The sequence below is a fragment of the Miniopterus schreibersii genome (assembly GCF_964146895.1).
Source record: "Miniopterus schreibersii genome assembly, chromosome: 1".
Lineage (NCBI taxonomy): Eukaryota > Metazoa > Chordata > Mammalia > Chiroptera > Miniopteridae > Miniopterus > Miniopterus schreibersii.
The window spans coordinates 103,235,750-103,258,489 of NC_138101.1; the positions used below are offsets into that span (position 1 = coordinate 103,235,750).

A 22,740-nucleotide genomic window follows, 5' to 3' on the forward strand; every position below is an offset into this window, starting at 1 on the left:
GAGTGGCTTGGGAACAAGAGCCAATCTTTCTCTCCTCCCATGGGTTTAGGCAGGCACACTCCCCAGTGGAAGGCACCCTAAGCAGGACCTCAGGCAGCAGGCAGGTGTGGAATTAGGGGTAGGCTTGCACTTGCAAGCCTCCCTTCAGGATTTCTGGCGAGGTGGTGCCAAGCTAGAAAGCCAGCAGCTAACTATCCTGATGAGGATCTGCACCACCTCCAATAAAGTTCTGCATGGATTTGCAGTCCCAAAATCTGCCAGCACCATTAGCCAACCACAGACCCACAGAAGGAACAAAGTGAAAACCAGAACTGGGACTTTGTTGGTCCCCCCTCAGAGGCCTTCACCAGGGCTGCTGGCAGTGAGCTGCAGAGACAAAAGGGGGCAATAAGCTCTCTCCCCACCCAAGAACTGGCAATACCCAAAGGGGATTGGGCGGCTTTGATCTATTACTCCAAGCCCCACCTGTACTGTTCTGCAAGTGTGTCTCACAGGGTAAAGGGGTCACAAACCAGGACTATGAAATCTGGTGAGACCACCTTGGAGCCTCCCTCCCAGAGCTCTAGTGTGGAGCCTAAAGAAGAGCAGCTAACTCCCCTCTTGAGAGCTAAGGGCCCATGCCACCTCACACAAAAGGTGGATTAGATTAGCATCCCCAGATTCTGCTGGCCCTGCCCCACTAATCTCATATCCACTGGGGGAAGGAGGCACAAAGCAGAGCTTAGACACTGGACCTGATTTACTCAGAGCACCCGAACAGGGCATCTATCAGAGCACTGTGGAGATAGGAGGTGAGCAGCTCTCTCCCCCAAAGTGGAGGGGGTAGCCCTACTCTACTCCTCAAAGCCCTGCCAGCACATCCCTGCTGGCACAGCCTCACAGGGGAAAGGGGACATAACTCAGAGCTGGGCCAACTGGGTGCAACCACCTTGGGGCCTCCCCTCAGGGTCTCTGACGGCATCACTGAACTAGAAGGCAAGCAGCTAGCTCCCCTATTGAGGTCTGAGGACCTGTGTCACCCCAATCAAAGGGAAGATTAGATTTGCACTCCCATTTCTAGATAGACCCATCCTGCTAAGCTCTTTTCCACGGGGTGAAAATTGATTCCACCCACGAACGGACCAACAAAAATCAGCTCCCAATGACAACAGGAGGGTCCATATAACCCAAACAAGGGACATTACTAGAGCAATAAATTCAAGCATTCAAGAAGACTTTACCACCATGTTCCACAAGACACTTACTACATAAGGCCATCATCCCATGAAGACTGGGAGTCATAGTAGTTTAAACTTACACATAGCAACAAAAGCAAAGAGAGAGCTAAAATGGAGTGACAAAGATACAAGCCCCAAATGAAAGAAAAGGAAACACCTCCAGAAAAAAGAACTAAATGACATGGAAGCAAACAATTTATCAGACATGGAGTTCAAAATAATGGTTATAAGGATACTCAAAGAACTTAGTGAAAACTACAAAGAACTTAATGACAACTACAACGTGAAAAAGAAAATAGAAACTCTGAATAAGAGACAGTCAGAAATAAATACCATATCTGATATCAAGAACACACTGAAAGGAACTGAAAGTCTGGATGAAGTGGAGGACAGCATCAGCAGTTTGGAAGACAAGGTAGAAAACACACACCCAAACAAAGCAACAAAAAGAAAACAGAATTAAGAATGATGATAGTTTAAGGGAACTCTGGGAAAACATGAAACAATACAACATCCTCATCATAGAGATGCCAGAAGGAGAAGAAAGTAAGCAAGGGATAGAGAACTTGTCTGAAGAAATAATCACAGAAAACTTCCCTAACCTGGTGAAAGAAAAAGCAACGGAAGATCAGGAAGCATAGAGAGTACCAATCAAGATGAACTCAAAGAAAGCGACACTAAGTCACATTATAATTAAAATGTTAAGGGCAAATAGAAAATCTTAAGGGCTGCAAGACAGAGACGATCAGTGACCTACAAGGGAGCCCCCATAAGGCTGTCAGCAGATTTCTCAACAGAAACACTTTAGGCCAGAGGGATTGGCATGAAGTTTTCAAAGTAATGAAAAGAAAAAACCTGCAACCAAGACTGCTCTATCCAGCAAGGCTATAATTTACAATTGAGAGCTTCCCAGACAAAAGAAGGCAAAAGGAGTTCAGTACCACCAAACCAGCATTGCAAGAAATGCCAAAAGGAATGCCTTCAGAAGAAATATGGAGAGAAAGGTACATAGGCATAAAGGGGGAAAATGGTGTTAAATAAGTGCATATCAATAACCTAAAATGTAAATGGATTAAGTCGTCTGATAAAAGACATAAGGTAGCTGAATGCATGAGAAAACATGATCCATATATACGCTGTCTACAACAGACACACCTCAGAAAAAAAGACTTGTGCAGGATCAAAGTGAAGAGATGGAAAAAAATATTCCATGTAAATGGAAACAAAAAAAAGCTGGGGTAGCAATACTTATTTCTGATAAAAAAGACTTCAAAATAAAGACCACAACAAGAGGCAAAGAAGGTGACTACATAATACTAAAGGGATCAATCCAACAGGATGATATAATCCTTATTAACATATATGCACTCAATATAGGGGCACCTAAATATATTTTTAAAAATTCTTGGTGGACTTTAAGGGTAAGATCGACAGCAATAGAATCAATCATACTAGGGGACTTTAACACCCCACGTTCATCACTGGATAGATCGATCATCCAGACAAAAAAATCAACAAGGAAACAGAGACCTTAAATGACAGACTAGATCTAATGGATTTAATTGATATTTACAGAACATTTCATCCCAAAGAAGCAGAACATACATTCTTCTCAAGTGCACATGCGACGTTCTCAAAGACAGACCACATGTTAGGACACAGAACAAGTCTCTACAAGTTCAAGACAACGGAAATCTTACCAAGCATTTTCTTGGATCACAATGGCATGAAACTAGAAATCAACCACTATAAAAAAAACCTCAAAAACATTCCAAACATGGAAGCTAAATAGCATGTTATTAAACAATGAATGTGTTACTAAAGAGATCAAGGAAGGAATCAAAAGCATCCTGGAAACAAATGAAAATGAACACACAACAACCCAAAATCTATGGGGAAAGTTCATAGCATTACATGCATACCTCAAGAAACAAGAAAAAGCTCTAATAAACTATCGAACACTACAACTAAAAGAATTAGAAAGAGGACGGCAAGAAAAGCCCAGGGGAAGTAGAAGAAAGGAAATAATAAAGATCAGAACATATGTAAATGACATTAAAAAAAAAAAATACAAAAGATCAGTGAAACCAAGAGCTGGTCTTTTAAAAAGATGAATAAGATTCATGAACCTTTAGGCAGACTCACAAAAAAAACAGAGAGAGGACCCAAATAAATAACATCAAAAATGAAAGAGGCAATATAACAACTGACACCACAGAAATACAAAGAATTGTAAGAAAATACTACGAGCAACTATATGGCAAAAAACTGGACAACCTGGGTGAAATGGACAAATTCCTAGAAACATATAATCTTCCAAAAGTCAATCAGGAAGAATTAGAAAACCTGAATATGTCAATAACAACTAATGAAAATGAAGCAGTAATCAACACCCTGCAAACAAAAGTCCGGGACCAGATGGATATACAAGTGAGTTTTACCAAACATTCGAAGAATTAACACTAATTCTCCTCAAACTATTTCAGAAAATTCAAGGGGAGGGAAGACTCTCAAGCTCTTTTTATGAGGCCAGCATTATTCTAATCCCAAAACCAGATAAGGACACTACGAAGAAGAAAATTACAGGCCAATATCCCTGATGAACATAGATGCTAAAATCCTCAACAAAATATTACCAAATCGCATCCAGCAATACATTACAAAGATCATACACCATGACCAAGTGGGATTTATTCCAGGGATGCAAGGCTGGTATAACGCAAATCAATAAACGTGATACATCACATAAACAAAAAGAAGGACAAAAATCATACGATCTTGTCAATAGGTGCACAAAAAGCACTCAACAAAATCCAACATCCATTTTTGATAAAAACTCTCAGCAAAGTGGGAGCAGAGGGAACACACCTCAACATAATAAAGGCTATAAATGACAAACCTACACCCAATATCATACTCATGGGCAAAAACTAAAATCATTTCCCTTAAAAACAGGAACAAGACAGGGTTGTCCACTTTCACCACTATTATTCAACATATTACTTGCCAGAGTGATCAGACAAGAAGAAAAAATAAAAGGCATCCAAATTGGAAAGGAGGAAGTAAAACTGTCATTATCTGCAGATGACATGATATTGTACACAGGAAACCCTAAAGACTGCACCAAAAAACTACTAGATTTAATAAATGAATTCAACAAGGTAGTATAGGATACAAAATTAACATCTGAAAATCAACAGCATTTTATATATCAATAATGAACCCTCAGAAAGAGAAAATAAAAAAACATTACCATTTACCATTGCAACTAAAAAGTAAGTTAAACTTAACCAAGGATATAAAAACCTGTACTCAGAAAACTACAGGACACTGAAAAAAGAAATAGAGGAAGATACAAACAAGTGGAAAAATATACCATGTTCACAGATTGGAAGAATTAACATCAATAAAATGTCCATACTGCCCTAGCCCGTTTGCTCAATGGTTAGAGCTCCGGCGCATGGACAGAAGGGTCCTGGTTTTGATTCTGGCCAAGGGCACGTACCTCGGTTGCAGGCTTGATTCCTGCAACCTCGGTTGCAGTCGGGGACTGTTCGGGAGTCAACCAATCAATGAGTCTCTCACATCAATCTCTCTCTCTCTCTCTCTCTCTCTCTCTCTCTCTCTCTCTTCCCCCCCCCTCCCTTCCACTCTCTCTGAAAATCACAGGGAAAAAATATCCTCAGTTGAGGATTTAAAATAATAATAATAATGATGATGATAAATAAAAGTGAAATAAAATGTCCATACTACCCAAAGCAATCTACAGATTCAACGCAATTCCTACTAAAATACCAACAGCATATTTCACAGAACTAGAACAAATATTCCAAAAATGTATATGGAACCAAAAAAGACTCCAAACAGACACAGAATTCTTGAGAAAGAACAGAGTTGGAGGGATCACAATACCAGATATCAAGTTATACTACAAAGCCACTGTAATTAAAACAGCCTGGTACTGGCACAAGAACAGATATTATAGATCAGTAGAACAAAGCAGAGACCCATACCATTATGGTCAAATGATATTTGACAAAGAAGGCAAGAACATACAATGGAGTAAAGATAGTCGCTTCAATAAATGGTGTTGAAAAAATTGGTGAGATACATGCAAAAAAAATGAAACTAGACCACCAACTTACATCATACACATGAATAAATTCAAAATGGATAAAAGGCTTAAATGTAAATCACAAAACCATAAAAATCCTGGAAGAAAACACAGGCAGTAAAATCACAGACATCTCACATAGTGGAATTTTCACTGATAGATCTCCTAAGGCAAGAGAAACAAAGTAAAAAATAAACAAGTGGGACTACATCAAACTAAAAATCTTCTGCACAGCAAAAGAAACCATCCTCAAAAAGCAAAGGGAACCCATGGTATGGGAAAACATATTTGCCAATGATACATCTGAAAAGGGATTAATTGCCAAAATATACAAAGAACTCATACAACTCAACAAGAGGAAGACAAACAATCCAATTAAAAAATGGGCAAGGGACCTAAATAGACACTTTTCCAAAGAAGACATACAGATGGCCAACAGACATGAAAAAATTCTCAATGTCGCTAATCATCAGAGAGATGCAAATTAAAACCACAGTGAGGTATCATTTCATACTTGTCAGAATGGCTATCATCAACGAATCAACAAATGACAAGCACTGGCGAGGATGTGGAGAAAAGGGAACCCTAGTACACTGCTGGTGAGAGTGCAGACTGGTGCAGCCACTATGGAAAATAGTATGGAGGTTCCTCAAAAAATTAAATATGGAACTACCATTCGACCCAGTGAACCCACTTCTAGGAACATATTCTAAGAATCTCAAAACACCAATCAGAAAGAATATACACACCCATATGTTCATAGCAGCACTATTTACAATAACTAAGATCTGAAAACAGCCCAAGTGCCCATCAGTAGATGAGTGGATAAAAACGCTGTGGGACATTTACACCCTGGAATACTATGCAGCTATAAAAAGAAGGATCTCTTACCCTTTGGGGACAGCATGGATGGACCTGGGAAATATTATGCTAAGCAAAATAAGCCAGTCAGAGAGAGACAAACATCACATGATCTCACTTATATTTGGAATCTAAGGAACAAAATAAATTGACAAACAAGATAGGACCACAGACATGGAAGCGTGAGACAGACTGACAGATCTCAGAGGGAAGGCAGGAAGGAAAGGAGGAAGAGTTAACCAAAGAACTTATAAGCCCACGGACACAGACAACAGACAGGTGAAGGCCTGGGGTGGGGTGGGGTGGGGTGGGGTGGGGTGGGGTGGGGTGGGGTGGGGTGGGGTGGGGTGGGGTGGTGTAGGGTGGGGTGGGGTGGGGTGGGGTGAGGTGGGGTGGGAGATGGGTGAATGGGGGGAAAAGAGGAAAATGGAGTACATCTATAACACTCTCACAATAAAATAAAAATTTTAACGTATAAAACTCTTAAGAGAAACCAAAGGTGTAAATCTTCATGACCTTAGATTTGGCGATCATTTCTTAAAATGACACCAAATGTACAAGTAACTAAAGAAAAGATAAATTGTTCTTCATCAAAATTAATATTTTTGTGCTTTAAAGGCCAAAATCAAGAAAATGAAAAGACGATCCACAGAATGAGAGAAAATATTTGCAAGTCATATATCTGATCCACATACAGAATATATAAAGAATTCTTACAACTCAATAGTAAAACAAAATGAATCCAATTTTTAAATGGGTTAATAATTTGCATAAACATTTCTTCACTGACGATACACAAAAGGCCAACATGCACGTGGGAAATATGCTCAACATCATTAGTCATTAGAGAAATGCAAATCAAAACCAAATAAGATACCACTTCACACACAGTAGGACGATTATAATCAATAACAAGTGCTGGTGAGAATGTAGAGAATATGGAACCCTCATACATTACTGGTAGGAATGTAAAATAGTGTAATCATTTCAGAAAACAATTTGGAAGTTCCTCAACCAGTTAAACACAGCTATGACATGACACAATTCCACTCCTAGGTATATACCCAAGAGAACTGAAAACATGTCATCACAAAATCTTGTACATGAATGGTCATGACATTATTTATATAGCCAAAAAAATGGAAACAACGCAAATGTCCATCAATGTATGACTGGACAAACAAGACTGGTATGTCTATACAATGAAATATAATTCTGCCATAAAAAGATATGCCACAACATGAATGGACCTTTACAACACTATACTAAACAAAAGAAGTCAGACACAAAGAATACATATTGTATGATTCCATTTATATGGAATAGGTAATTCCATAGAGACAGAAATCAGATTGGTGGTTTCCAAGGGCTGGGGGGGAGGGCAGAATGGGAAGTGCCTGATTAGGGTTTTCTTTTGGAATGAAAATGTTTGAAACTAGACAGAGGTAGAGGTTGCATAACAATGTGAATGTACTAAATGTCACTGAAGTATACACTTTAAATAGTTAATTTTATGTTATATGAATTTCACCTCAAAATAGTAAAAAGAAAAATGAGAGAAAAAGAAGGCAGGAAAAGATAAAGCGCACAAGGAACATAAGGGATTAATAGGAAATAATTCAAGAAGATACACTCAAACTTAACCATATCAGAAATCTCATTAAATGTCACATTACGTAAAATCCAGAGATGGTCACATTACACAAAAAAGCAAGATCCCAACTATAAACTCTACATATAGTTCTTTAAATATGAATCTAAAAATAAAAGGATAAAAGAAGATATCTTGCTAATACAAGTCAAAAGAAAAAAGGGCTACATTAATATCAGACAATGTAGATTTCAGAGTAAAAAATATTACCGAGAAAAAGTTATTTCATAATGATAAAATTAATCAAAAATAAGCATCTATATAATCATAAATGTTTATGCACCAACAAGAGAGTTTCACGTATAAGATGAAAAACCTGACAACTTAGAGGAATAATGGACAAATCTACAAGTATAGCTGGAGGTAACAAGACCTCTCTCAATAATTTATAGAATAAATAGAAAGAAAATCAGCAAGCATGTGTCAGACTTCAACAACACTATCAAATTAACAAGACTCACACATTGAAAACTCCTCCTCAGAAGAGTAGAATACACTATCTTCTTAAGTGCACAGAATATTTACCAAGAAATACTCTATTCAATAAATTTTAAAGGATTCCAGTCAAACAATGTTATCTAACCACAAGATAAATAAATTACAAATAACAGGATCTAAATATTTATAAACTAAATAAGACAAATCTAAGTAACCCATAATTCACAAAAATCAAAAGATAAATTAGCTAATATTCCAAACTAAATAAAAATAAAAATACAACATAGAATTTGTGGAATGTCACTAAAGCAGTACTTAGGGAAGATTTTACACCACTAAATGACTTTATCAGAAAAGAAAGATAAGGGCTCAAATCAATGACTTCACATACCACACTAGGAAACTAAAAGAATAAACGTAATGTAATTAAATTACATTAAATGTAATGTAAACCAAAAAATAAGGGTCAAAGCTGAAGTTAATGAATTATAAAACAGCAAAACAACAACAAAAAAACATAAAACAAAAAGCTCATGCTTTGTATAAAAAATATATATTATATAAAACATGTCAATAAATTTAACGTAGATTAAGCAATTTCTTTGAAAAACACAATAGTACCAAAGCTCACTCAAAAAAAAAATAAAAAGCACAAATAGCTCTGTATCTACTTGAAAAACTGAAACTTTGATTATAAAGGCTTCCTACAAAAAAATAAAAATAAAAAACACTACAGTCTTACTTCATTGATAATTTCTAACACTGATAGTAAGGAAATACACCAGTTTTACACAAACTCTTCCAAACTCCTCCAAAAATATAAGAGAAGACTTCACAACTCCTTCCCATGGGGCCTGCATTACCCTCATACCAAAAACAAACAAACACAAAAAGACATTAGGGAAAACAGTATTTCTCATGACCACAGATGCAAAAATTCTGAACAAAATTTTTAGCAAACAAAATCAGCAATAGATTAAAGGATAACACATCATGACCAAGTGGCATTTATCCCAGGAATGCTGAGCTGGTTTACCATTCAAAATTCCATCAATGTAATTCATCAATGTAACAAACTATTTTTTTTAAAACCATATGACCATCTCAACAGACAACAGAAAAAGCATTTGACAAAAAATCCAATATCCGCCCTGGCCGGGTAGCTCAGCAAGTTAGTGTCATCCCAATACCCTAAGGTTGTGGGTTCAATCCTCGGTCAGGGCACACATAAGAATCAACCAATGAATGCATAAATAATGAAACAACAAATTAATGTTTCTCTCTCTCTTTCTCTCTCTCCCCTCCCTTTCCCCTCTCTCTCTAAAATCAATTTAAAAAATCTAACATCCATCCCTAATAAAAACTCTAAACAAAGCAGGAATAAAAGGGAATGACCTCAATCTAATAATGAGTATCTACACAAAACCAACAGCTATCATTGTACTAATTTATTTAAGGACTGAATGCTTTCCCTCTAAGACAAGAATGTTGCTTTCACCACTTCATCCACATTATATTGGAGTAGCCAGTGAAATCTGCACGGAAAACAGACATTCAGATTGGAAGGAAGAAATAAAACTGCCCTTTTACTCACAAACATGATCTCCTATGTGCAAAATCCAATGGAAACTAAAAAATAAAACAGAACTAATATTTGCAACTGCCAGGTTGTAGAATACAGTATCAATATACCAATATCAACTGTATTTCTATATACTAGGAACTAACAATTGAAATTTTAAAATACCATTTATGAAAAACTGAGATACAGCTTACCAAAGATGTAAAGACCTATATATTAGAAACAACAAAATACTGCTGGCAGAAATTATAAAAGATCTTAATGGAGAAATAAACTTGTTCATGGGTCAGATGGCTTAATAATATTGTTACCATGTCAAATCTCCCTCACATTGAACTACAGATTCAATTCTATCCCAATCAAAGTCCCAAAAGGCTTTTATGGGCAAATTGGCAATTTAGTTATAAAATTCATATGGAAATACAAAGAATTTAGAATATGCAAACAACTCTGCAAAAGAAAAACAAAACAAAACTGGAGGACTAATACTACCCAATTTCAAGAATTACTGTAAAGCTATAAAATAAAAATAATGTGACACTGGCTTAAAGGCAGACAAAAGATCAATGGGACAGAAGAAAGGATCCAGAAATACACCCACATATACATGGACAAATGATTTTTTTGACGAAAGACACAAAAGTAATAAGGTGAAGAACAGTCTTAAAACAAATATTTATAGGTAAACACTGGATTTATACCTGGTACCATATACAAAGATGAACTCAAAATGGACCACAGACCTAAATGTAAATGGGGGGAAAATACGAGAAAATCTTTGCAACCTAGTGGTTAGTCGTTTTCTTAAATGCAATACCAAAAGAACAACCCATAATGGAAAAAATGGCTAAACTAAACTTCATCAAAATTTAAAATTCTGCTCTTCAAAAGGTACTATTAAGAGAGGATTAAATCTGGGAGCAATTACCAAAGAAGTGAAATATCGGTACAATAAAAACTGTAAGACGTTAATAAATGGAAAGATATCCCATGCTCATGGGTTAGAAGAACTAATACTGTTAAATGTCTATAGTACCCAAAGCAGTTTACAGGTTCATTGCAATTTCCATCAAAATTCCAATGGCATATTTCATGGAAATAGAAAAAAATCCTAAAATTTGTATGGAGTTACAAAAGATCCTGAATAGCCAAAGTAGTCTTGAGAAAGAACAAAGCTGAAGACATCACATCTTAGAAAAAAATATTGCCACTATCACACTCTTCCTGATTCAAATTATAAAGCTATAATAATCAAAAATAGTATGATACTGGTATATAGACATATAGATCAATGGAACAGAACAGAGAGCCCAAAAATAAACCCCTGCATATATAATCAATTAATTTATGACAAAAGAGCTAAGAATATACAATGGGGGAAGGAAAATGGTGCTGGGAAAACTGAACAACTACTTGCAAAAGACTGAAAATAAACCACTACGTAACAACATACACAAAATCAACTTAAAATGGATTAAAGACTTGAATGTAATAAAACTTAAAACCATAAATCTCCTATAAGAAAATACTGGGTTAGGACATGGATCTTGGCAGTGGTTTTTTAGATTTGACACCAAAAGCGGAAATAAACAAGTGGGACTACACCAAACCAAATGCTTCTGCACAGCAAAGGAAACTATCAACAAAATAAAAACACAACCTATCTAATGGGAGGAAATATTTATAAATAATATATCTGATAAGAGCTTAATATACAAAATATATTAAGAACACATACAACTGAATAGCAAAAAATAACCCAATTTTTAAAATGGGCAGAAAACTGAATAGATATTTGTTTCATGGAACTACAAATGGCCAATAACTATATGAAAAGATGCTCAACATCACTCATCATTAGGAAATACAAATCAGAACTACAATGAGATATCACCTCAAACCTGTTAGAATGACTAGCATCCAAAAGACAAGAGATAACAATTCTCAGTGAGGATGTGGAAAAAAGGAAAACCCTTGTGCACTATTGAGGGTAATGTAAATTTATGCAGCCATTATGGAAAACAGTATGGATGTTCCTCAAAAAATTAAAAATAGAACTACCATATGATCCAGAAATTCTACTTCTGGGAATATATCTGAAAGAAATGAAATCACTATCTTAGAAGAGATATCCTCACTCCTATGTTCATTGTAGCATTATTCAGTAGCCAAGAAATAGAAACAATCTAAGTGTCCATTGACAGATGAATGGATAAAGAAAATGCAGCATATATAGAATGTGACCATATCAAGCATCAGCAAGGATATGGAGTACTGACCTGTTACACATTGCTTGGTGGGAATATAAAATGGTATGTACAGTCGCTTTAGAAAAGTCTGGAAGTTTCTTAAAAAGTTAAACGTACACCTATCATATGACCCAGTCACTCCACTCTTAGGTATTTCCAAGAGAAAGGAAAGTATATGTCCACACAAGATCTTGTATACAGTTTTATGTGTAAAAGCCAAAAACTGGAAACAACCTATATGTCTGTCCATCAACAGGTGAATGGATACACAAAATGTGGTATATCCATACAATGAAATACTACCTTATCAAAAGAAATAAATTTTTGACACACACAACATGGATGAATCTTAATTATATTGAGTAAGAGAAGTCAAACATAAGAGAGAACACATAGTATAATTACATAGTAAAATTCCATTTATATGAAATTGCAGAAAATACAAACTAATCTATAGTAACACAAACCACGTAAGTGGTTTCTTGTAGATGAGTGGACTGGAAGTGGTGTGAGAGAGCTATTACAAAGAGATATGACAAAATTTTAAGGATAATGGATATGCTCAGTATCGTGACTATGGTGGTGATTTAATGGATATGTACATATGTCAAAATTTATCAAACTGTACAATTTAAATATGTGCAGTTCACTGTATCTCAATTATACCTCACAATATCTCTCTTTAAAAAATCAACTAAGAAATATTACCTTTCCCTTTCAGCTCTAAAACAAAAACAGTATATTTTCTTTCCTTTCTACCCTTGATAATATTATTTCCAAAACATTACAGAGCTAAAAGGAATTACATCACATTCTCTACATTTTCAAAAGTGAACTCTCAGAATTTCAATGGTAGGCACAGATGTTAAGGTTGCCAAGATACAGATATACTGACAAGACTATTTCCCCCAACCACCTACTTCCACAACCCTATTACAGTTTTGCCCCTGCTATCGCCCTTTACGGGGGATATCTATATATACACATGACTCCAATCACTTCTCTATTTTGCATCACTATGACCTAAAAACACCCTTAGAAAAAAATATTGCCACTATCTTCCACACTGCCATTTTTGCTGCCCCATCTTCCACTTTTCCTTGGTAATTTATGACATCTATACTTCAATTTAGTTTCATTTTCTCACATCTACCAGACTTTTATTTTTTATTTTTTAAAGACATGTTTAGGAGTAAGAAAAGTATTTCTACACACCTCAAGTACTGGTCCAGCTCCAAGAATAATTTGTTCTACTCCACTGGCAAATCCCTTCTGACTGAGAGCAGTAAGGTGGTGAATAAGAAAGTTTGTGCTTTGAGTCTTCCCAGAACCACTCTCTCCAGAAATCACAATGCACTGATTCTTTTTGCGCTGAAGCATGGTATGATAAGCTACATCAGCTACAGCATAAATGTGGGGCTCAAGTTTTCCCAATTGGTGATTATCATACATTTTGACATATTTGGGGTTATAAATAGGAAGAAACTTGAATGGGTTAATAACTATTAGAATACTGCCAACATAGGTATAAATTTTTTCATGCTTAAAGCGATTTCGTAGATTTTCTAAGAGAGTTTTCTCATTCAAATCAGGTAAGCTACATAAATCATCAAAGTCTTTCTGCTGAGGCTGTGGAAGAAAACCCCGTTCCATCATCCTGCGACGTTCTTCTGTTACCCGTAGCCATGACTGAAGACTACCATAATGGATTGATCCATCAAGATTTTTTTCTCTTAGAAGAAAGCGGTAGTCCTCTCCACATAGGCGATTTTCCAGAGCCATTCTGGGCCACAACATCATTCGTTGAACTGGACAGTCTGTTGGATTGAGTATCCATTCTTCTCCACCAAATTCCTTTACCTCTGCTAGAACATAACATTTTGTTTTGTCAAGATGAAGTCTGTTTATAAGAGAGTCAATCACCTCAGCAGCTGTGGAGTTTTTTCTGGCAGGAATTGGACAATAGATTGTCCCTTCTGAAATTGTCCCAGGATATATGTGTAATGTATGTTCATTATCCTCAAAGCGTCGTCTTCCTCCATCATTTATATTCATATTGAATCCTGTCCCATCAGCATGAATAGTACGTGTTCAAGGTTGTGCAAACCATTTTCGTGGCAAAAGAACTGTAACATAAAAATTGTAAAAAACTTAGAAGTCATATTATACAATCATTGCTTTTTGATGCTCAAAAAAGAAAGACTTAACAATCATGTTGATTACATTTTAGAACATAAAATCCTAACTCTTAGTATAGAAAGTCTTTTTTTTTTTAAAAGATCTAATTAGCTGTATTGAGTGATTCATGAATTGGGCAACATCCCATCTAGGAACTAGAAGGGTGCTCAGGAGGAACAGTCTTAAAAATGATCTCATTGAAACCACATAATATTACATTTTATTGTCTAAATGTAGACACTTTCTAGAAAAGCAACTTGCCAAAATTGTTTCAATTTTATTATGTTAATAAATCAAAATCCAAGGAGTACAAATAAAAATTATTTTGTCTTCTACTATCTCAAATGTTTCTAAAGTACCTGAGATTAGAATCAGGTTCTTTCTTTATATCTGAAGAGCCTCTCTGAAGACTGATTAAGATGGACAGAAGAGCCTCTCTGAAGACTGATTAAGATGGACAGAATAATCACACAAATCTAATCACCCTGCACAGCAAAAACAAGAAAAAATGCCATTGATGGAGCAACTTTTGTGAAATTAAAAACAGTAAGATGATGAGATCAAAGAAATTAAGCTATTTTAATTTAATAATGAGCTAAGAAACACCTGCTAAAAAACATATTTTCAAAGACTTCTATACTTTTTTAAAAAATATATCTTTTATTGATTTCAGAGAGAGAAAGGGAGAGGGAGCTAGAAAGATAGCAACATCAATGATGAGAAAGTTGTCATTCATCAGCCGCCTCCTGCACACCCCCAACTGGGGATCGAGCATGCAACCCCGCCATATGCCCTGACCAGGAATCTAACCTCGATTTCCTGGATCCTAGGTCGATGCTCAAACCACTGAGCCACGCCCGGCTGGACAAGACTTCTATACTCTTGACTCTCTAACTTCCTTAAGGTGGAGAGGTGAAGGATGCAACAAAAAGATCCTGCCCTTGCCCTGCCAGTGTGCCTCAGTGGTTAAGAGTGTCAGCTTGCATACCTGGGTTACCGGTTCAATCCCTGGCCCCAGCGAGGGAGCATGTGTGTGGGCGCGGGGGAGCATGTGGGCGGGGGGAGCATGTGGGGGGGAGCAACCAATTGATATGTCTCTCTCACATCCATGTTTCTCTCTCTCCTTCCCTCCCTCCCTCCCACTCGCTCTAAAAAGCAATGGAAAAAATATCCTCAGGTGAGTATTAACAAAACAAAAAAGATCTGCCCTTGGCTTGCTGAACAAAACTGACAAAATTATACAACTAGTTACCATTACAAATCTAATTCAATTTTCCCTTTTCCTTCAGTTACCTTTTTAATCTAACCTTACTTCATTACTTACCAGTATTCTGCATATCCTTCCAATCTTCTCATATATCACACCTCTAGAAAAATGAATACAACTTTTATATCTCACTGAGAAAATAGTGATTTCCTTTAAATGATTTCTCCAATTCAAAATGCATTCCTCTTTTCATTTCATCTCTGTTCTTCCATTCCTACCTACAGAGAAAACATGTGCCTCATCCTTTCCAGGGCTCATAAAATCCATTTCTTAACATCTCCATCAGTAACTTGCCCCATCAAAAACCACTCTTGTGTGTTATTAATCTTTCCCTTTTGACATATTTCATCCTTTAACATATAAAGATGCTGTGTGTTTTTTTAAAGTACCTTCAATTACTACTCTCTCATACTGCTACAAATTTGTCAAAGTCCTCTAATAAACTTTGTTTTTAACCTTTTTCCTAGATGATCTTTCAAATGCAGAAAGTATTATAGAACATATAAAAAACAGCTATCTACCTACCACCCAAATTCAACAAGTTTAAAAATTGCTATAATTGCTTCAGTTTGTTTTTTATGTTTTTTTATTTATTTAATCCTCACCTGAGGATACTTTTCCATTGCTTTTCAGAGACAGTGGAAGGGACAGAGAGAAACATCCATGTGAGAGAGACACATAGATGGGTTGCCTCCCACACGCACCCCAACCAGGGCCAGGGATCGAGCCTGCAACCGAGGTACGTGCCCTTAACCAGAATCAAACCCAAGACCCTTCAGTCCATGGGAAAACACTAAGCACTGAGCCAAATCAGCTGGGACTTCTTTAATGCTACTTTCACTCTTTACTCTGCTGTAAGAATTTTAAGGAGCCACGTATCAGCCATCATAAAACATTATTTTGGCAGTTTGATACTGCATTGATTTTATAAATTAATATTGTAAAAAACTGACACCCTATTGACTTCCCATTCATGAACACCATGTTGTTATTATTTTTATTTATACTAGTTTTCACTTCTAAGGTTTGTCATTTTCATATCCACCTGACCTTTTCTCTCCCTATTTAAATTTCATAATTGTTTTAATTTAAGGGATATTAGTTGTTCACTTATCTCCTTGAAAGTCCTAAACATATAATTTGATATTTTCCAAACAAACTAATATTTTAATGTCATCCAGAGTAAACTGCTCTTCTGATTGATTTTATTTCTTCTCTTGTTCAGCATTAGATGGCTTAATTTGTTTGAGAATTCAGCTTTACAGTTGCACTTTTTGATAAATTTTTTTTTTAAATATATTTTTATTGATTTCAAAGAGAGGAAGAGAGAGAGAGAGAAATAGAAACATCAATGATGACAGAGTTCTCACCGATCGGCTGCCTCCTGCACACCCACAACTGGGGATCAAGCCCACAACCCGGGCATGTGCCCTGACAAGGAATCGAACCACAATCTCCTGGATCCCAGGTTGATGCTCAACCACTAAGCCACGCTTGGCCAGGCTTGAGAGATTTTTTTGTGTTTCATACACTTACCACTATTTACCACTTTTTAAAACATAACCTCAAGACCATTAATTGTACCTTTAAAATTAACTATTTTTTTTAATTTTTAAAAAATATTTTTACTGATTTTTTTAAAGAAGGGGGAAGGGAGAAGAGAGAGAAAGAAATACCAATGAGAGAGAAACATCAATTGGCTGCTTCCTCCACGCCCCCTACTGGGGGAACAAGCCCCAAAACCCAGGCATGTGCCCTGAATGGGAATCGAACCCATGACCTCTTAACCTGAGCCACACTGGCAGGGCTAAAAATTAACAATTTTTAATATCACTAGTCAGTGTTCAATTTCCCCAATTATCTCATAAGTATTTCTCTTACAGTTAGTCTTTTCAAATCAGGAGAGCTGTCCTGAAGTAACAGTAAGGATATGCTCTCAGCTGGCAGGTTCCTAGTTGTAAAGCTATGCTTACATTCTCCTGAATCTCTAGGAATATGGTGTCATATAAACTGTGGATTCTGGCACCAGTCAGCAGCAAAGCTACTCCTTCCAGTCAAGCAAGCTGTGCCCTGCACTACCAGGAGATGCACTGCAAAACTACAGTCTGATCTCTAAAGGTGCACAATATGGCAGCCCTAGAAATAAACTCAGAAATATATTTTTCATCAGAGGAGCCCATGGTTTCCAACTGCAATAACTCTTCCCCATTTACAACAAAGCAGCCAAACCTCTGCTGCTTTACCTGCAGGCTAGGCTAACAGCCACGGCCTCACTCACTGCTTTGCGTTCTATTCCATTTCTGAAACATAAGAATGTTTATCTTTTTTTGAGCCCCATTTATGTCCATTTGGTTTTGTCTTTTTGTTACTTTATCAGTAATTGCTTTGTGTCTGAAAAAAGGGGTTGCCTCAAAATATCACAAATCCATCTTGACAGCAACCCATGAGTGTTTATCAGAATCATCTGGGAAACATTTTTAAAATTTACATTTATAGGCCCAATAATGTTTCTAAGGTTGGGAAATCTAGGCACTTCTGTTATTGCTGGTCTAGAATATACTATGTGGGAATCAACGGGTGTATATTTCTGCTCTCCACTCCCTTACCACTGTTCCCACCTAGCAAGCTACTGCCAATGTTCTTTGAAAATGTCACCAATTACCAAAAAGCTGCCAAATCCAAGAGCCTCTTCTCAATCCTCATCCTAACACACCACACTATGGCATTTAACTGAAGTGGCCACCTTCTCATTCTTGAAACTGCCCTCACATGACAATTATTTTTCTTGCAATATTACAAATAGGCTCACTCTTTCTGATGGACTATTTACAACTCCTATTCCACTATGGTACCTCGCTTTAAAAATAAAAATATTCTCTCAGCCCGGTCGGCATGGCTCAGCAGTTGGGCATCAACCTATGATCCAGGAGATTGAGATTCAATTCCCGGTCAGGGCATATGCCAGGGTTTTGGGCTCGATCCCCAGCACTGGGTGTGCAGTAGGCAGCCGATCAATGACTTTCTCTCATCATTGATGATTCTCTCTCTCTCTCTCTCCCTCCCCTTCCTCTCTCTGAAATCAATAAAGACATCTTTTTTAAAAAAGAATATTCTGCCCGGCCAGGCGTGGCTCAGCGGTTGAGCATCGACCTAGGATCCAGGAGATCGGGGTTTGATTCCCGATCAGGACACATGCCCAGGTTGCGGGCTAGGCAGCCCATCAATGACTCTCTCATCATTGATGTTTCTATCTCTCTCTCTCCCCCCCTCCTTTCCTCTCTCTGAAATCAATAAAGATGTTAAAAAATAAACAAATAAAAAAGAAAGAAAGAAAAACGAATATTCTCTCAGTTCTAGCTGGTTTGACTCAGTGGTTAGAGCACAGGCCTGTGGACTGAAGGGTCTGGGATTCAATTCTGGTCAAAAGCACATACTTTGGATGCAGGCTTGACCTCCGGCTCTGGGTCCGGCAACATGCAGGAGGCAACCAATCGATGTGTCTATATCTCACATTGACGTTTCCCTCTCTCTCTCTGTCCTTTCCACTGTCTCTGAAAAGCAATCGAAAAAATATCCTCAGGTGAGGATTTAAAAAAATTTAAAAATTCTCTGTTTCTGATCTCAACCCAGTGCTCTTCTACATGGATGATTTTACCCAGTTCTTTATATATAATTTATAATTACCTATTATCTATGGATTTTTGTACTACAATGGCAGAACTGAGTAGTTGTGATAGAGACCGTATGTACACAGAGCCAAATATGTTTAGTATGTAGTTTTTTGTTTGTTTTTTTTAAATATCTTTATTGATTTCAGAGAGAGGAAAGGAGAGGGAGAGAGAGATGGAAACATCAATGATGAGAGAGTCATTGATCAAGCCCACAACCTGGGCATGTGCCCTGACCGGGAATCGAACCCTGATTGCCTAGGATCCTAGGTCGACGCTCAACCGCTGAGCCACGCCCGGCCAGGCTAGTATGTAGTTTTAAAAGAGAAAGTCTGCAGAACCCTATTTTAGTGTAACCACTAAAAATTAGAAAAAAAGTATAACTTCCCAACTAGCAGAGTGAAAAAATGGAATGATAAATAATCAATTCAAAAAAAAAAAAAAGGCAACAAAGCGGAAGGTTAAAACAGATGGAACAAATGGAAAGCAAGTTAAATATACCAGTTACTGTATTAAGAGTAAATGCTCCAGCCCAGCCAGGTGTGGCTCAGCGGTTGAGCATCAACCTAGGATCCAGGAGATAGGGGTTCGATTCCCGGTCAGGGCACATGCCCGGGTTGCGGGCTGCAGCACATCAATGACTCTCTTATCACTGATGTTTCTAGCTCTCTCTCTCCCTCTCCCTTCCTCTCTCTGAAATCAATAAAGATATATTTAAAAAAAAAAAAAAAAGAGTAAATGCTCCAATTAAAAGACAATTGTCAGACTGGATTTTTAAAATCCAACTATATACTTTTTTCAATAGACACACATCTGTAATATGAGAAAACAGAATACGAGAGAAAAAAGAGAGAAGAGATACCATGTAAATTCTAGCCAAAAGAAAGTTGGTATAATCTAAAATAACATCAAGCAAAATAAAAAAAGAAAACTGACTTAAATATCTCTTAGGTCCCTTTTAGTCCTTATATGGTATAATTATAGGTTTAGGCCTGAGACAAAAGTCTCTGGATATCACTGGTAACCCTGAAAAGTAAGAAACAGAAAAAGGCTATAAGTTAAGGAGGAAGTAACAGATTGGCAAGTAAGTAGACTAATGGGTATTGATCAAATATTCTACAAATTAAAGAGAAGTATGAGTAAAATGTTTGTTAGGGGCTTGGGAACACATCTTTATGGCTATAAATAGAATCAAGCAGAAAGCAGAAACTGAAAACATAAGAAAAAAAAGGTCTGCCCTGGACAATGTTGCTCAGTTGGTTGAGTGTCGTCTAGTGCACCTAAAGGTTGCCAGTTGGATGCCTGATCAGGGAACATGTCCAGGTTGCAGGCTCTATTAATAAAAAAGGATTTAACTGATAAGGCAAGACTCTTTGGTAAGGAAGACTAAATGAGACTTAGCTCAAAAGTAGAAAGGTCAACCGGCAGGCAGGGCTCAGTAGTTAAGCGTCGATCCATGAACCAGGAGATCTCAGTTCAATTCCCAGTCAGGGCATATGCCCAGGCTGCAGGCTGGATCCCCAGTAGGGAGCGTGTAGGAGGCAGCCAATCAATGACTCACTCTCATCATTAATGTTTCTCTCTCTCTCCGTCTCCCTTCTCTCTGAAATCAATTTTTAAAAAAATTTTTTAAGTAGAAAGGTGCTTTTCACTATTTCTTCTGGAAAAAAAAAAAATGGGTTGAGAAACAGCTTTTCAGATAAGATTCGACAAAAGTACATGTCAGTTGATCTCCATCACTAGATAAGATGTAGGTACCACCCCCTTTTACATATAGTATTGTCAAAGCCAAATTGGGTGCAGAAAGAAAACCATTTCCTAGTATTTCAACTAAAGAAGAGGTAATGGAAAATCCAAGATGATTGTATGGAAGCTATACTGGCACTCTCCCAGGACCAAACTGGAATTACAACTAAAATATAGAAAAACCATCCTGAATAGTCAACTATAACTGAAAACTGGCTGGAGAGCACCTTCATAACCAAGGACAAAAAGTGGAGACCGAATAGAGACTGGAAGGAAGTGTGGAGGTGCAAGAGGGCTGACTGGACTCCCACAGGCTGCAGCTGAAGTTCCACAGGGATATCTCAGCTTTGGGGGGTTCCCACTGAAAACTCTGGGGTCTAAAACCCAAGCTTAGCATCCCAGCTCAGAGCACCAGAACTGAGAAAGGTGCACACACAACATCTAGCTGTGAAAAGCAGAAGGGTTTCTACCTTCAGGGAGAGACAGCTGGAAATGCAGGCACCCTCTTAAAGGTCCAGTGCACAAACTTTCATGTGTAGCCTCTCACCTTGGGCTTCGGCAAAGGGAGGGCAGAGTAAACTGGAGCTCTGTGAGGCAAATCTAGGGATGCTGGCTAGGGGAATAGAGCTCAGAGGGCGGCAATCTGGATTCCTGTGCTGAGTCCCCCATAAGCAGATGACATCTTTCTTAGGCAGATGTTTACCTTCCGTACAGCTTTTAAGAGTTTTTCCACCCTGCTGGAAAAACCTCTCACCCTACCCTGTGCAGTTTCTACAGTCTGAGGCTCATTAAGAGACTGGGTGGCGGTCAGCCTCTGGATGCTTTGAGTCTTTGCCTGATTTGCCTCTGGACTCAGGACTTGGAAAAGCTGACCTTGGTGCACATGTTGGTCTTGTCCAAACACACCCAGCCCCCAAGCCCAAGCAGAGGAAATCACAAGCTGTGGAGTATGGAAGGCTTCAAATAGGGTACTCAAGGCCAGTCACAAACAGTGTATGATATTGGCCTGCATCAGAGACAATCCAAAAGACTGGGAGTCCTAGTAGATCTACCTACTATATAGAAACAAATCCAAACAGGCAGCCAAAATGGGAAGACAAAAAAAAAAGCCCCAAGTGAAAGAACAAAAGAATTCTCCAGAAGAGCTAAATGAAGTGGAGATAAGCAATCTATCAGATATAGAGTTCAGAATACTGGTCATAAGGATGCTCAACAGCATGAGAAATGAAATGGAAACAATGAAAGAAATTAAGAATGACATAGTAGAAATAAAAAATACATTGGAAGGAATAAACAGCAGATTAGGGGAAGCTGAAGATCAATGAATTAGAAGGCTGGGTAGAAACCAATCACTCAATCAGAGGAACCAAAAAGAAAAAACAATTAAAAAACAGGAGGATAGTTTAAGGGAGCTGTGGTACAACATGAAACATAACAACATTTTCATCACAGGAGTGCCAGAAGAGGTCAAAAAGTAAGCAAGGGTTAGAGAACCTGTTTGAAGAAATAATGGCAGAAAATGTCTCTAACCTGGTCAAGGAAAAAGTTACACAAGTTCAGGAGGCACAGAGAATCCCAAGCAAGAAGAACCCAAAGAGGTCCACACCCAGACACATCATAATTAAAATGCTAAAAATTCAAGACAGAGAATCTTAAAGGCAACAAGAGACAAGCAATCTGTTACCTACAAAGGAGATCCCATAAGGCTGTCAGCTGACTTCTGACAGAAGGGAATGGCATGAAGTATTCAAGGTAATGCAAAACAAGGA

The 22,740-nt window shown here is 37.6% G+C and overlaps 1 protein-coding gene across 3 annotated transcripts in view; it reads right to left on the minus strand.

Annotated features, from left to right (window-relative positions):
• Positions 1-22,740, minus strand: part of MYO9A (myosin IXA) — a 271,712-nt gene that overhangs the window by 204,256 nt on the left and 44,716 nt on the right. For all 3 annotated transcript variants that reach the window (XM_081129792.1, XM_081129790.1, XM_081129791.1), the window contains exon 2: positions 13,328-14,238. In XM_081129792.1, the coding sequence (XP_080985918.1) occupies positions 13,328-14,167 (840 nt within the window). In that variant the 5' untranslated portion in view covers positions 14,168-14,238. The remainder of the gene's footprint in view (positions 1-13,327; positions 14,239-22,740) is intronic.